At 46.5% G+C, this 15,277-nt stretch overlaps 1 protein-coding gene across 1 annotated transcript in view; it reads right to left on the bottom strand.

Moving 5' to 3' along the window:
• LOC131272174 (DNA-binding protein RFX2) overlaps positions 1 to 13,289 on the bottom strand; it is a 28,828-nt gene extending 15,539 nt beyond the window's left edge. Inside the window, exons 1-3 of the mRNA XM_058273825.1 lie at positions 12,612 to 13,289; positions 10,151 to 10,906; positions 9,820 to 10,069 (exon numbers count right to left, since the gene is read on the bottom strand). Of these exons, the coding sequence (XP_058129808.1) occupies positions 9,820 to 10,069; positions 10,151 to 10,540 (640 nt within the window). The 5' untranslated portion in view covers positions 10,541 to 10,906; positions 12,612 to 13,289. The remainder of the gene's footprint in view (positions 1 to 9,819; positions 10,070 to 10,150; positions 10,907 to 12,611) is intronic.
• Between the last annotated feature and the right edge of the window lie 1,988 nt (positions 13,290 to 15,277).

Here is a 15,277-nt window from a genome sequence, read left to right as displayed (position 1 = left end):
CTAACTACCCATCGGTGGTGAAGTGCATCTGCTCGGCGTGGGGCCGCTTGCTCGTAGACACTCGCCCCTCCTCCCCCTAACTCCCTTACGGTGCCTCCTTACTCCTCCTTAAGACTTGGCCCACGTGCTGCGCTCCTTGAAATCTGAGATCCGAATCGATCGATTGGGCGCCTTCGGGGAGGATGTAACCATGGGTTACGGGTGGCGCCTTGCCGAGGCCGTCCGTGCGACGCAGTGACGCCACTCGAGTTCTGCTGCTCCGAAACCGAAAGTAGGTTACGCCACACCGTGCGAAGGCTGTTGATGGCTAGGATCTTGCGAGTGGCCTGATTTCGTATGCACACCGCTGGAGTTGGTGTCGAATGCAGTAAGGGAAAACCCCCGGAGGGAGCTGGCTGGCAGGAACAGGATGGAGTTTCCCCCGGTGGGTGAACGCTCTTCCGGTGGCCGTTGCTATCGAATCCAATCGATGGTGAATGAAAACCAGTTGAGTGATAGGAATATGCCGGTCGGGATAGTACACCGTTGCTTTTGCTGCAAGCACCCGAATGGGACCCACTCTCTTCACTCTCACCGGCTAGTTTCCGTCTCTTTCTGGGGGTGGGGTGTTTATCAGGCTCTTCCACTCTAGCATCTATCAATGGCACACAATGGCGTCCTAGCAGGTCCTTTCTCCTTCACGATTTCTTGTGCGTGCCAAGTGAAAGTGAAACCCGACTCGATCGATTCGCATTCGCTAAAAGCCTCGCGTAGTGTTCATGATTGGCAGTTCTAGGATTAGTTTATGGGATTTTCTCCCTATCCGAAAAGCATAATGAAATCCTTTCCAGAACTCACTGAGATATATTCCATCAACGCGCTTGACGAACTTATGCCCATAGAAACAACACTAAATCACACGAGACTAGCAACTTATCACCGTTCGTTCCGGTGCAGAATAAGTTCCGGATATTGCCACACAAGGAAGCGATATTGCCTCACACTTGCCACCTTTTCCTAACAACCGCATGAACAAAACGGAACCGCACTTGCAGCTTCCAAGGAACTGCACATCCAAGGAATTTACGACACACCAACGGATGTCTGGATTTGCTTCGAGCGAAAATCCGCAGACTCCGAACGTCGAGGAAAAACCACCCGCCCTGGGAATGCGGCACGGCGTGAATGGCGACTGTGACAACGACCTCCTTAGCAACGGGCCCCGACGACGCGGCGGTGTAGAATGAACTGAATTCGACACCGAAATCTATCCCCTGGTGCACCACGCTCCGGTTCGTTCCGGGCCACTGGTGGGCCGCACTCTGCTCGGCTTCGGGGACAGCCAGCCAGCCTGCCAGCCAGCATCAACAAAACGGTTCGGCTCAATCTCTCTCCGACCGTCATCGGCATCATCATCGGCGTCATCGGGAAACCAACCCTCGCCCAACAGCATCCTGCAGGCTCTTTTAACTCGCTCTCTTTTTCTCCTACTCAAACATCTCCCTCTATTGATGAACCCCTCTCTTTCCCTCTTTTTATCTCCCTTTTCCATTATTTCTTTTTCATTCCATCCATCAAAAGTGTCCTGATGCACAGTGCGCCCCCGTAGGTAAATGCATCCCTTCCGTTCGCACCGTCCGTCCGCGTTCACCAATCCAAACCGATCCCTGCAGCAAACGACGTCCACGTCCTGGGATTGACAACCTTCCTTACGCTCGACGAGGGTACACGGAAAACGGCCGCCAGGACCTGCTGGCATTGGTGGAAATGCGTTCGGCGGGCAGCGATATGCCTTGCCGGAAGGAAGACGAACCGGACTGCAAGTAGGTCGCCGACTAGAGCTTACCAATGCCTTTAGGGGCATAAAGAAACAGTGGTCAACAACTAGAGATTTTTTTTCTGTAAAGAAAAAGTGGTTATCGCACCATATTTTTTCCTAAACCAACATTATTACCGCGAAGGACTAGATCGGCAGCTTTCTATTACAAGGCGTTCGGGCCGTTACAGCTAATTTGTGCCCGATTCTAAACTTCCGAAATTGGCCAGATGATTTCGTCGGGTTTGGCTAATCAAGAAGCGGCACCAAACAAGGCTAATATCCTCGGGCTTTCTAGGCGCTGGCGGAAATTCGAACACAGTCAGCACCACCGTCGAGATATCGTTGGATGATTTCGATTTTTACGACCTTGATAAAAATGGAGCGCACGAACGAGATGGAACTCGCCTGGTCGCCTGGCTACCAGCAGGCATTGGTCCAACACCCCTTTCGGCCCAGCTTCCCCGGGGCATGGGGTTTTCCCGGTAGCATCGGTCATGCAAAATGGGCGTAACACAAAAAGGCGCTCTCTTCCTGGTTTCCCGGTTCACGGAACCATGCATTCGGCGCGATCCTGGAACGCTCTAGGCTCCGCCCCGAAACACATGCCACCCAAGTGAGGAAGAAGGAAAGAGAGAGAGAGAGCGAGCCATAAAGGACCTGAGCGAGAGTTTAATCTGAAACGCGCATGACGACGATGGCGACGGGGCGAAAAGGCAAAGTAATCGCAAGGATGCTCACATGGACGGATGATGGCCGTCGACCGAGCCGTTGTTGCTCTTCGGGGCCATGATCCGTGCATGAAATGATGACTTCACCGCGTGGCGAGATGGAAATGTCGGAGGAAACGCTCTCCGGTCGTTTCCTTTTTTCCTCGCTTGTCTATGCCGTAGTAAAAGCATATACCCTCACGTCATCGTGTTGGTGGTGTTTTTCCAACGAACCTCTCCGACCTGTCTCGATTCCGGATGTCCTCGCGGCGCGAAGATGGGACGAAGATACATCATTCGAAAATGGGAAAATTCGCCGACCACAAACCCCGCCAACCGGGAGCGGTGGCTAGGGAACGGTGGGGGGAGGGGGTGTTGCATATTTGCGTCTTACATCTTTTGCCTTGCGTGAAGGGCAAAAATACCGGAAACGTTGTCAAGTGTAAGGATCGGTCAGAAAAGTTCACCGCAAGCTTTCCGCACACGGCCGTACTTTCCCTCCCATCCTGGTTTCCTCCCCGTGCGGTTCCGAGCACGGATGCTTAGTGGAATGCAATTACACACGGCACCCCCCCTCTGCCAGGCAACAATCGAGCGAGCCATATTTTCCTTACCACACACACACGAGAGCCCTAAAATTGTAGCAATTTTCCCGAAAAATGCCGCTTGATACGGGAACCGTAAAAACATAAAGCAAATTGGGACGCCAACCATGCTAGACATCGATGGTGGTCGTAATAAGTGTACAACTTACGTGGGTTTTTTCTTCTGCCCGAAATAATTTAACTGGAATTTAATTTCTGATGCCTACCGGACACAATAACATCAGTCAGTTTGTTATTAGTTTCTGAAGCGTGCTTAACAACTTTCTGATTCAAACATAAAACATTCTTTATCCAGAAAACTGTACACTATATCAACCACGGCAGGTGTAATAGTTCTCCAGGCACTAGAACGTTTCAATAGAAATGTTCCAGAACTTATCAAGAATCAGATTGCACATCTTCAATCCGTACCGTGAGTGAGTGGTTTAATCCAATGTAAAATATGATTTATAAAAAGAGGGAAGATTCATCGTTGAATCCATTTGCCTTCTACCGATCCCTGAGATAACGGCAGATAACAATCGATACTTTTCAATTATGATTTCAATTCGAACTAGAGTGCGCACTTTTCAAATCGAATCCCTCACATGTTTTACAACATTTGAAAAAAAAAAAATATGCTCGGACACGACAGACAGAAATCTGTCCACAACAAAGGAAGGGTTCGCTCTTTGTGAACCATCTCAGGTGCTACCGGGGGGTTATACAGCATCGTACAGCAAGGGCTCTACATTCCGGCGTATCGTATCGCTTCCGATCCTATCGATCGATCCCAAATGAAGCCTTTCTTTGCGTCGAGAGAAGGGGGCTCACTTCTATGTTGTCATAGAATGACACACCCACATACACACGCCTGCCCAAGAGGAATCGCCACGGCAAGTGCACAATTTCGCAATGGCAGTTATCGAATCCATCGCGAAAGGGAGTGGGAAAGATCGCACCTGTTGCTCCGAGGCTCGCGCCAGCGTCCGGGGAAAAACAAGGACCAACGGGGGCGGATTGTTGTTGGTTGGCCAAACACGACAGCGACGGCGTAGCACTTTGCTCCAGGACACTCGGTGTCCAAAGTTTGACCCGAACAGGGACAGACAGAGCGTATCGAGAGAGGTGCGCCGTCAATGGCAATTCGATGGTGAACGATAAAATCGATAAACGTTCACCGACGTGAACGATCGGGTACGGGGCAGAAGGGGGTAGAGGGGCGTCCGGAAGGGCACGATGAGATGTGGCGCTAGCAGAAGCACTCCGTACGAAACCACCGACGGATCCGGAGTTCACCTGAGCGATGGATCCGGTATCAATTACCCGATTCGGTTGCACGTGCGAGCATAATGTAGCACTCACGCATGTGGGCACGTGTTGCACACGCCCAAGGCCGGGTGGTGGAAAGCGGACCGGCGGAAGGACCTGCTGGCGTGCGGTGAGGCACGCACACGCGACGGCCTGTTTGTTGCTGGGATTTTTCTGATGCTGATGGATATTACTTTCCTAATCGTACAGGTGTCTAAACAGGGGGCGCCTTGATATCCTCTCTGACACTGATTTTTACTCTTTGCCGGTTCCGCTTCCCTTCCGGTTCGATTGATTCGTCCCCTGCACGTCGTGAAGTTGAAGTTTAGTGTGCGATAGAAAATCAGAGCGTAACATCGACGGTGTTTTTATTATGTTGTATTGCGCTTCATTTTTTTTTCCTCAACTGGGAGAAACCGGTCTCGTCGCCCTCTACATTACAATCCAGCAGGACGACACAGGTAACACAAGCGGATAGGGGGCCGCAACAACCACCCGCCGGGTAATCCTAATTAATTGATGCGCAAATGTTGCCCAACAGGGCGGGAACGGAACCGAAACTCCCGGTGGCACCCGGTCGCACTCAATATACTCGTCGAGGATGTATCAAAAGTGGAAAAGTGAAATAGAAAACACAAACGTTAAAAAACGTACCTCAACGCAACAACGTCAAGAGTGTGCGTTCGTATGTGCTTCGCGCGCGCCACTCACTCAGTGGAAAGGGTGCATGAGATAATTTTGCGAGTTTTTAATCCCGCCATCATCGTACCTCGACCGAGGGTTGGCTGTGCTGGCCCCTCCTGCCCTCTGCACCGGTTCCGATGCCGTTCAGGGTTGCAGGACCCTAGGTCCGGTTGCTTTCGCCGGTGTTTGGCGCAGTTACGCCGCGCCACCGAGGGATAATTCTTCCAATCAAGACTAATTATTTCAGGATTACATTCGCTTCACTACACCTCGATGCAGGCTGGCTGGCTGGCTGGCTGACGGTCGAACCCGTGACCCTCTCTGGGAGGTATGTGATCATGCAGTTCTCGTTCGGCCGTAGAGGGCTATGTTCGCATCGCGGGAAGGGGTTTTTTTGTTGTTGTGCGCTTTGTTGTGCAGGATTTAGCACCAGGCTTCGGAACAGCATCGATATCCACTGATCAAGAGATACACACACACACACATACACGAAAGGTTCATATGGCTTCCGAAGAGGGATCGCGTACGCACAGGACAATAGGTCGTACGATAAAAACCGAACAAAGAATTACATCCGATTCTGCTGGATGGGAGAGAGAAGTGAAGCCTGCCGAGGGATGCTGCCGAAGCCCTTTTTTGCCGAACCCAGCTTAGAAGCGCGAATGTTTATCACTTGACCTGGCCGTGTGCGACCGGGATCGGGATTTGGTGCAGTTTGGTGGATTCGCCCGGTGAAATGCGTAACGCCGACAAACAAACCATTTACCAGGGTAATTAAAACGGACCATCTCGGAACGATTACGATGTGACGATACCGAATATGTTGGCACAAAGCCGATCAAAACTATCCTAGATTTTGATCACATTTCGGTGAACATAATTTTCACCTTGCAACGTGAGTTGTAGATACTTACTAACCAATTTTGCTGAGCGCAATTTTAAATGCCTTTGACTGTGCTTACTCATGGAGATTGATTTGCGTTTGAAGCGAAACGAAACTAAACTAGTCATTAGAAAGTCACACAACAGAGGGAAGGATTGGCATCGTAAGAAATTCGTAAATTGTATAGCAGACGTTTCAAGAAAGTTGGCGATTAGAGCAGAAGTGCCGCGATTTCGACGCAACTGGCGCAGAAAACTGTAAACCACCGTCAAAAAGCCACTTCACTTGGGATACAAGAAAAATAGATGAAGTCAGGTTCCGCGGGATAAGGGCAAATTTTCACCCAATCTAAGTCTTCTCTTTTCCAGTCTTCCGAGAGAGAGAAAGCGCCCTCCGCGACAAGAATACACCGCACCAGCGTGTTCGGCGTTCGAGTTTGGCGTCTCGCGATGAAAGAAAGTTTTCCATCTTATCCATCCAGCCCAATAAATTTAGATCAAGAGATAAAACTTTACACTCGCCCGCGCGACTGTCGGTGACGCCAATTTATGGTCCCATTGGCACGAGGCGAGATTTGTAGTTAAGAGTTTTAATTAGTTTTACCCTACGGCGAAAGCTTTTCACCCACTACCAACCGAAGAGGCACACAGTTAATTTTAAAACATACGCATACCTCAGGATGATGGCGAATGGAGGATTGCTTTTCCTCGGTAATGATGTTGCCGCTTGACAGAGATTTAGTACGAATGCGAACGTATGCCAGCGTTGCTGAAGGTGTGGCACAATCGGTGAAAGATGGGGGAAAAACTTTGCCAATCGGTGTAGTCGTATTTTTCGTGAGGAAATGTCAAATTTAGCTTCTGCTGAAAACACACAAAGAACGCGCAAAGTCCTTACCCGTTTGTGCGGCAGCCACCAAGTGTGATTTCCACTGGGAACAAGGGGGTAAAAAAAAGATGCTGCCCGCTATTTCACCGGACGCAACTGGAAAGGTGAAACCGTATCAATTTCACCCCAATTACTACACCGCAGAGAAGCAGAACCGGCCTGGCCAGTGCTGACAGTAAACAGCCCCTTTTTTGGCTGCGTAAGCCTTCGAACAACGGAGCCGATTCGCTTGAGGGCAACGGACGGGCTCAAACGGGCCGGTGGAATGAGGCTGTTAATTTGTGATTCTTACTTTCTTTTCCATCCACACACCGATCCTCTCATCCCCGTCCCCCGCGTTTACAGCATCACCCGGCAGGGTGATGTGCGCAAGGGGATGGATTTCCACTTGACGAGATAATGAGCGATGATGGGACGATGAGAGGTGGGATTAGGCGGCTACCGCTGCCACCAGACAGGGCGGGCCCGGGTACGTGTAGCGGTTCCGCGGCAAAAAGTGATACATTTAATTGTGCTACTGGTGATGCGCTGGGCACGTGAGACGCGCGAGGGTTAAAGGACCCTGGGTAAAAGCGGCCACCACAGGCTTCACGGGGCGCGGTGGGGCACGGCGGGCGGCCGAGTGCAGTGAGCGTATCTGATTACACGTGTTTTGACGTGTTTGACAAGTTTGCGAGCAAAAGGGCATCCGTTCCGGGGTGGAAGAGATGATCGGCGGGTCGGGTGTGTCACACGGAGTACGGCGATGATATCGTGCCATTATAAAAAGGATACGTTTAATTAAGATACCGGTGATACGATCGCGGCCGGGCGCCAGCGGTAAAACCACTCGAACGTACCAGACGGAGAGAACAGAAGGGAGGAGATAAATCTCGATAATAATAGATCAAAAGATGAGTTGTTTATCAACACTGATTTGACATACGGCGGTGAAATGAAGGATATACGGCCCAGAGTGTCTGCCTATTGAGAGCGATGTCGAAGGAATCTGTGTGTTTTTTTCATCCTGCTTGCTGATTATTTACTTAATAGTACAAGGATATGCAGGACAAGTTACACAATTCTTTACGTGTTCTTTTAACTAAAGTCTAAACATCTTTGTGATTAGAAAATATAAGTTTTAAATAACTTCGTAAATTAGTTTATATCTGATATTATTGATATTGATATATGATAGTGATATTGATTTAACAGATATTTCACAAGTTAAACTCAAAGAAAAAGAAACAAAAAGACCTTTCTCAAGTCGAGGATGAGAGTGACAAAAAGTTTCAATTAAGTACTCATGTTTTACATTTTTCTCTGATTGGAAAACTCATCAAATGCCTTTTTGTTTCAACACTACACTTTTTTAAAAAGCAATTGTCAGATTTGTGTACAGCATTGATTCGAATTGAATAAATATGCTAAACGTTTTCAGATATGTATTTAGATTCTAATTGAAGAAACATTTTGAAGGGTTTCTGTTAAATCAAAAGTCAGATGAGGGAATCATTTTTTCTTAATTAAGTGGAAGACGCAGAACATTAATTGTATCATAAACCTTAGCTTTGAAGAAAATGTTGATTATGATTTGAAGTAGAATTCAATTATACGTTTAACGTACGTTTAACAAAAGTAAATTGAACCTTATTAAAAACTCTCATTCGTACACAACAACAGCCAAACATGAGGAAAAAATTGAGCTGAAAAATAACAGTTTAATTTGATGTGATTATTTTCCTCAATACCAATAACGATACAGGTTTGATGTATTTTTCTAATAAACGAAATGAACCTAAACAAAAAAAGTAGAATATTGATAAAGCGTGATGAACATTAGATCAAAAGGACTTCGAGTACAAGATTGAATCGAGGTGCCAATATCGGTGAACCGAAACCATCGTGAAGAGATCAAGCAATCCAAAAGACAGTATACGGCCAATGTACACCTCATATGATCCTTAGTAGATTTTGGGTAGCACTCCGGGGCATCGACCCACACTCCGGGTGTGTGCTGTTTACTGTGTTTCTTTTATAAAAGTATCATTCCGATTCCGAGAACGTTTTACGCACCGCTGATGCTAGAAATATTCACGTGTGTATCCATCCACTTACGGGATTCGTTTCGACTTCGGTTGATATCCCGGACTGAAATCTCATTGCCCTCCCCCTCCGCGGGAGCAAAATCACCGCACGATGGGGACTAACATGAAATGTCGATCAATTGCCGTCCTCCAGTTCTTGGAATGCCAACGAATTTGTGTACCATCATCCATAACACACGTGTCGTCACGCAGCGCTGACAACTGTTGCCGAAAAAACGATTCCTCTACGGCATATTTGCAATACAACACACCACACTTCGACGACCACGTACCGTAAGGCATCCTTCCTTCTGGGTCAATGACCTTGGCAGTGCTTGATACGTGGTCGTTTTTTGCTCGTTTGTGTCTTTTCACACCGCCCCCGCACGGCGTCGAGTGAAAGTACTCGTGAAAAAGGGGATGAAGGTGGTGGCAGAAGCTCCATGGAGAAGCTTTTGCATGTAACATAACAAGATAGATGGTATGTAGAAAAAGGATCATGGTGGGGTCGTATGAATCAGAGACGATTCAAACCGAACATGATCTTGAACCTTAAACAAATTGAACACGCTTCCGCAAACGACGCAGATGATTGGATGTGTATGATTTGAACGAGATAATTGCATTTTCATTGGCGTATGGACAATTGAATTTTTCGAAAGTATGTAGCAACCATTCACTATGAATTATAAAAATAAGATTAGCTACGAAGAAGCAATACTAGACAACATGTTACTTGTAACGTAAATTAACCAAGTTGTTACGTTAGTTGTGCAAAGGACGTATTTTAAATTTCAGGACAATTATTATACTACAACGACCATATTCAGATGAACAATTCTTTGACTTTTGAAATTTGTAAAACATAAAGCTAGTGAAACTTTTCAATATGACTCACCAGTAACCGTAATGTACTGCGGCGTTCCACTTGTTGGGCTCTGCGTTTGCACGACCGCTACCTGAGCCGTCACCTGTGGGACGTCATCTGCGGTTCCCTCCGATGAATTGCCGGACTCTGTATTATCATTGGTTACCGTTCCATCCACCAGCAGCTTTTCGTTCTCCATCTTCAAATCAGTCCCCTCGCTTTCATCGGTGATTGGGACGATGTCCAGTACGGTGCCGTTGGAGTTTATCACAATCTTTTTCTAAAACAATCAAACCGAATAGGGAATGAGTGGTTCATATTTATTGTTTCTCAATCATTTGTGGTGGGAATATCAGCCTACCTGCTGTATGAGTTGCTGCAACGAGAGTCCGCTGCTGCTGCCACCCAACAGACTCATAATGTTGGAACCATTGGCCAGCAAGGTGGCGGGCATTAGCGACCCTTTTGGGGCTCCATTCTTCAAGCTGCTAGCGACGGTGATGGTGGGCAACTGCTGCGTCGGGTTGCTGGTTCGGGATGTCATGACCGTTTCCACTTCCGATTCCGATTGACTAGCGCCATTGTGCGGGCTGCCGCAACCAACGAGCGCATCTTCGGCTTCCGACGTAACCGTTTGCGGTACGGCAGTGTCGTCGCTCGTCTCCATTGTCACGGGCACAGGCGTTGCGCTCCCGGAGGTCGCCGGAATGACGGTGATAAAGTTTCGTTGTGTCGCTAAGCGTGTGGCCATGCTTTTCTCCGTTTTCGGCTCTAATCGTTAAGCATAAATAGTTATTTGATGCAGACGCGTTGTGTTTCTCCCTGTATTCTGTATCAGAAGTTCACGCGATGTTTTAACAGATATTAAACTATATTTTTGGTAGCGATTAGATTAAGTATTGATATGATTTCGTTGATTAAAACGACTGGGCGGCACATATATCACTGGAGTGGCATGGTATAACGAACGTGGAAACAAAATTACATTTGAAATATGATACAGCAAACTGCTGTGTTCTGTTTATCTGTATTCTAAAAGCATCCAGACACCCTTTACGATCGTCAAATACTCTTTCGGGATGTATCCAAAACACGCGTGCGCTGTGTGTTGGGTGATCTGCAAAAAGGATTAAAAAAAGTTATGAGTTTTTCATTATCAGATCGGTAAACTTTCACACCTAGAAGTGGGAAGAAATGACGCCTTTACGCATGCGCGTGCTGCGATGAGCTTTGGGAGAACTTCTTGCAAGTCGCATGACTTTTACATGGTTTGCTCTGTCGGTGATTTTATAAACACTGAAACCATTGATTGTCCCAGGGTTTAGCAATGGACGGAAGGATCACTGTTCGCTAATGGGATTTTGTAATACCTCCTCTTGTATCCATATTTCAAACGTTTGCTCGACAATTTTCACTCCGTCCGATTATCTCTCCTACTTACTTGATTTATTTAAGCTGATGGTTGGCTTTCCTTGAGGTTATCTTTAAGATGGCTTTCAACAAAGGCAGTCAAAATAATCACAATGTGAAGCCAATTAATTCTTTCGAGAAAGTATGCCCTGCTTCGCACTTTACCACAGTTTGTCCATACGAAATGGCTTTCAGAGGAGCATCTGGATTTTCTTAGATGGAGTTTTATGTTTCGTTGCACACAGAATCAGCGAGTGAAAAGTTAAAAAAACAAACGGCAAACACCGGTAGTTAACAAACAGAATCGGATGCATCAAGCACACAACAGACACTGACGCCTAGCAATCGCACTCTGCTGCTAAGGGCTGCAGGGCTGCTAGGACACCGGTGCAGGGCGGTGGCAACGCCAACGGACTTTGTTTGAAGCGTAAGAGAAAGAAGAAGGCAGCGAAAGCCTCCCGGGACTGGCTCAAACGGTTTCGTATTGATCAAACAGACTGTGTGCCGTGCCTGAAGCGGTATCCTTTTCCTCGCCTCGCTACCTTTGCTTGGCTTGCGCCACCATCGGTGTGGGGGAGCAGGACTTGGTTTTCCCAACAGTCTGTACGGTAAGGCACCACACTGCAGTGTTTCGGGCGGCACAAAAAAAGGACAAAACGACACGCGGTGTCCGCAGGTTACGGCTCGGTGAACGCAGCGGCGTCGGTTGTTAGGGTCCTTCTCGATCCTGGGGCTCGTGGGTCATGCATGCGCCATATGGATACGCGATCAGTTGGGAAACAAAATGAAAAGAAAAACTCCCGTTCCCCTTGGTTACCTCATGCGAATGTACGTCCGGCATGCCTCCTCATGCGGAACACTATCCGCTTTACAGGACTAGTACGTTACATCGTACGCAGTATCCTATGATAGGACGTATGTCATGCAGTGTAGATAAAGTATATTAGAACCTTTAAAAAATTTTCGAGCCTTTTGACTCCTTCAATAGCCACATGTAAAGTTTTTTGCGCTCCAGTAAACAGCAGGTTGATTCCCTTTTTCTTCAAATGAGATCACGTATGCCGTCAACAAACCAAACTGTTTATCCAAAAATCCGTGGCCAATGATGCGTAAAACTTAGCAACCCATGGCAACGCGTGCCGTGCACCTGGAAACCGTCATGCCGCTGTGCACTCTGGTCGCGCATATGATCGGCGCGACCCCATCCCTATTGGAGCCGTAAACAAATGCGGGAGGGCATTAGGAAGCATACGGAAGGAAGCGAAAAGTATTCCTATTTCGTGCAGGACGCATTGGCATGATTTAAATGTTTGCCCATTACCAAGTAAAAGAAGGGAAATTTACGAAACGATGATCAGTTAGCGAGGCATTCAACCGATGTTAACGTACCCTTGGGGGTTATGGCGACCTACCTTCCTACCCTTTCCGAAGGATATACAGCAATTTCTCCGGAGTAAGCTCGTCCCTATGTTGCGCATTGTGATGCATTGTGGCAGTGTTGAATAAATCTTTGCAAACGTTTGCCGTAATCTTGCTCTGGTGTGCGTTGTGTTGTGAGAACGAGCATTTGTTGCACCGAACACGTAGAAGATTACACTGCTTTGGATTCCTTCAGCAAGTAGTCACACACGTTCCGATCAAGCAGGCATGGACACGAGAATAAAACCACCGACTTGCACAACAACATTCAGCGAATGTTGAATTATTTGGCGAGATTTGCTAGTGTTTCTATTTTTTCTTCCAGTGTCCTCTTGTCTGGTTTTCCTACATCAAACGCAGAGTTTTATGCTGGCAGCAGCACTGGTCACTATTCCGAGCCTTTAAATTGTTCCAGCAGTTTCAGTGTCCGGTTCCGTAGATTGTTGACGGAGGCAGTATTTCCGTGCAAAGGTAACACTTCCACATAACACATCACCGTACGGCGGTAAACTTTATTTTCTGCCCGGTGCAGGTGTACTCGAACCAGTTTATTTGTTTTTCACATAAATATGCTGAACGTAGACGGCTGGCAGAAAACAAGCTGGAGATAAAACCTTTGCACAGTTTCGTAGCAACTACTTTGATGAAATCTCTTTTATTTTGTTTTTCGTTTTTCTGCTCGTTGCCAAGGAGACAGGTTTGACAGTCAAGGCATGTACAGTTCGAGGTAAGGTAGCGGAATGCAAATCATTTTGACATTACGGAGTAATACAGAAAATCGATAAACTGATTTAAGGCTACGAAAATGGCACACGGCGGTTAACGTTAGAAAGTAAAACATTAGTGAAAGCATGATTTTGCTAACAGAATGCCTGGACAATTGCAGCTAATCAAAATGCTTAGTAAAATAATCCTGTGGTCATTTCGTGTTAAAAAGCTCATACTCTACCTATAGAAGTGTACATAGACCTTGGAAAAGGTTCTGTAACAAAAAACACGCAAATTTGGCTATCCTGGATATGGTACTTCGAAATTGGACCTACTTAAATTTATCAATGTTAGCAATTCAAACAACATGCAAAGATACGATAAAAATGTGTAGCTTCTTTGCAGTGCTTACGAATGTTTATGTTTTGAAAACGAATTACACCGCACTTTTGAAAGGTGCAGGACGGTGTAATGTGACAGAGAGTCGCATAAAAGCTCAACACGGTGTTTTTGTGAGTCATAAAACTGATCGTTATGAGCATCACAAAGCAACCGGCCTCAAAGGCAGAAACAATAGACTAGTGATGGGGAAACTAAATCCCTACAGGGATTCGAATCTTTCGATTCAAATCCATTCTGAGATCCGGATTTCGAATCCGAATCCCAATCCGTCATATCATACATGCTCATCTAATGCCGATTTTTCATATGATGTGTTACTTTAACAATTGCAAAATCAATGGTTGAATTGATCCAAAGGCTAAATGGAGCATGTGAATGGTCCCCAGGACCATCTGGATCGCTATCGCTATCCGCTCCCAGGGGGAGCTGTTTCATTTCAGTTCCGAGGAAACCGGTAGTTGAAGTTGGAGTAGGGTAAGTGAGGGTTTTATAAGCATTTAGTATATGCTATCAACTTCTAAAAATATAGATGTTATGTACTTCAAAGGAGTAAGATTAATCCTTTTTTCCGTGAATAATTTTTTGAGAAATAAGTTGTTGTATTGGTTTTACTAAGTTTTCGCATCACAAATTATTTTTTAACACTATTCTAAATTTCTTAAAGAAATTACTTTACTATGGTTGATTTATAACTAAATATAACTTTGCGTTCGTAACACAACCTATTTTGCACTCTTCCTAACGACGGCAATAATCCAGGGAGAAGCAGGAATCTGACAAGGGTGCATTAAAAACATTTTTCTAAACTTGCCCTCACAAAGTTTTTCATATTCTCTGAATTTTCCACTGGCGAACTCGTCTCTCGGCTTGAAAAGTGCAGACCTACCCACACTTACCCTTATGTTCAAAAACTCCAGATCCCATCCTAGCTGCTGATCCGATGTGACGAATGGGGGCGCAAGAAAGATTTTAAGCAGCGAAATATTTGAGTTTCTCGCTCCTTCCAAAGGGTATGGCTGAATAGACTGTTACGGATACCACCAGAAGGAACCACATTAACGCAAGGGGCATGGAAAAGGTAACCGCAATGGATTGAGGCAACGGTGAACATGGTAAAACTTTTGTTTACTTTCAAAAGAAATTATGTTGAAACACAAGGTACGTCCGAGCGTGGGCAGAAAGGGCGGACGTCCAACATCGTTGTAAGAGCAATAATGTTAGTTTATAACGAAATATATACAAAACAGCTTTCAGAGATTCCCGGCCTCGCAAATGCGTGAGGGTAAAAAATAGGTAAAAATCACTAAGAAATGCTTTCATTCATCCGTTAGATGTTTGTCCTTCGTGGGGCTGCTTTTTTGCGCTGAAGAAATCCGTTTTTTTGTCGTTTGTTATTGCCGGGTGAGAGTTATTAGATTTTTGGCCGCGTAGGTGCAAGCAAGCGGCTCCGGGTATGCCGAACGTTGGAATGATCGGTCCCTCGCTTGCGAGACATCAAATAAATCCGTCAGTTAAAAGGCGAAAAGGATGGACGAACACCTGCTGCGAA

The sequence above is a fragment of the Anopheles coustani genome, chromosome 3 (assembly GCF_943734705.1).
Source record: "Anopheles coustani chromosome 3, idAnoCousDA_361_x.2, whole genome shotgun sequence".
NCBI lineage: Eukaryota > Metazoa > Arthropoda > Insecta > Diptera > Culicidae > Anopheles > Anopheles coustani.
Note: the sequence above shows the minus strand (reverse complement) of the source record. Positions and strands in the feature narration are given on the sequence as shown.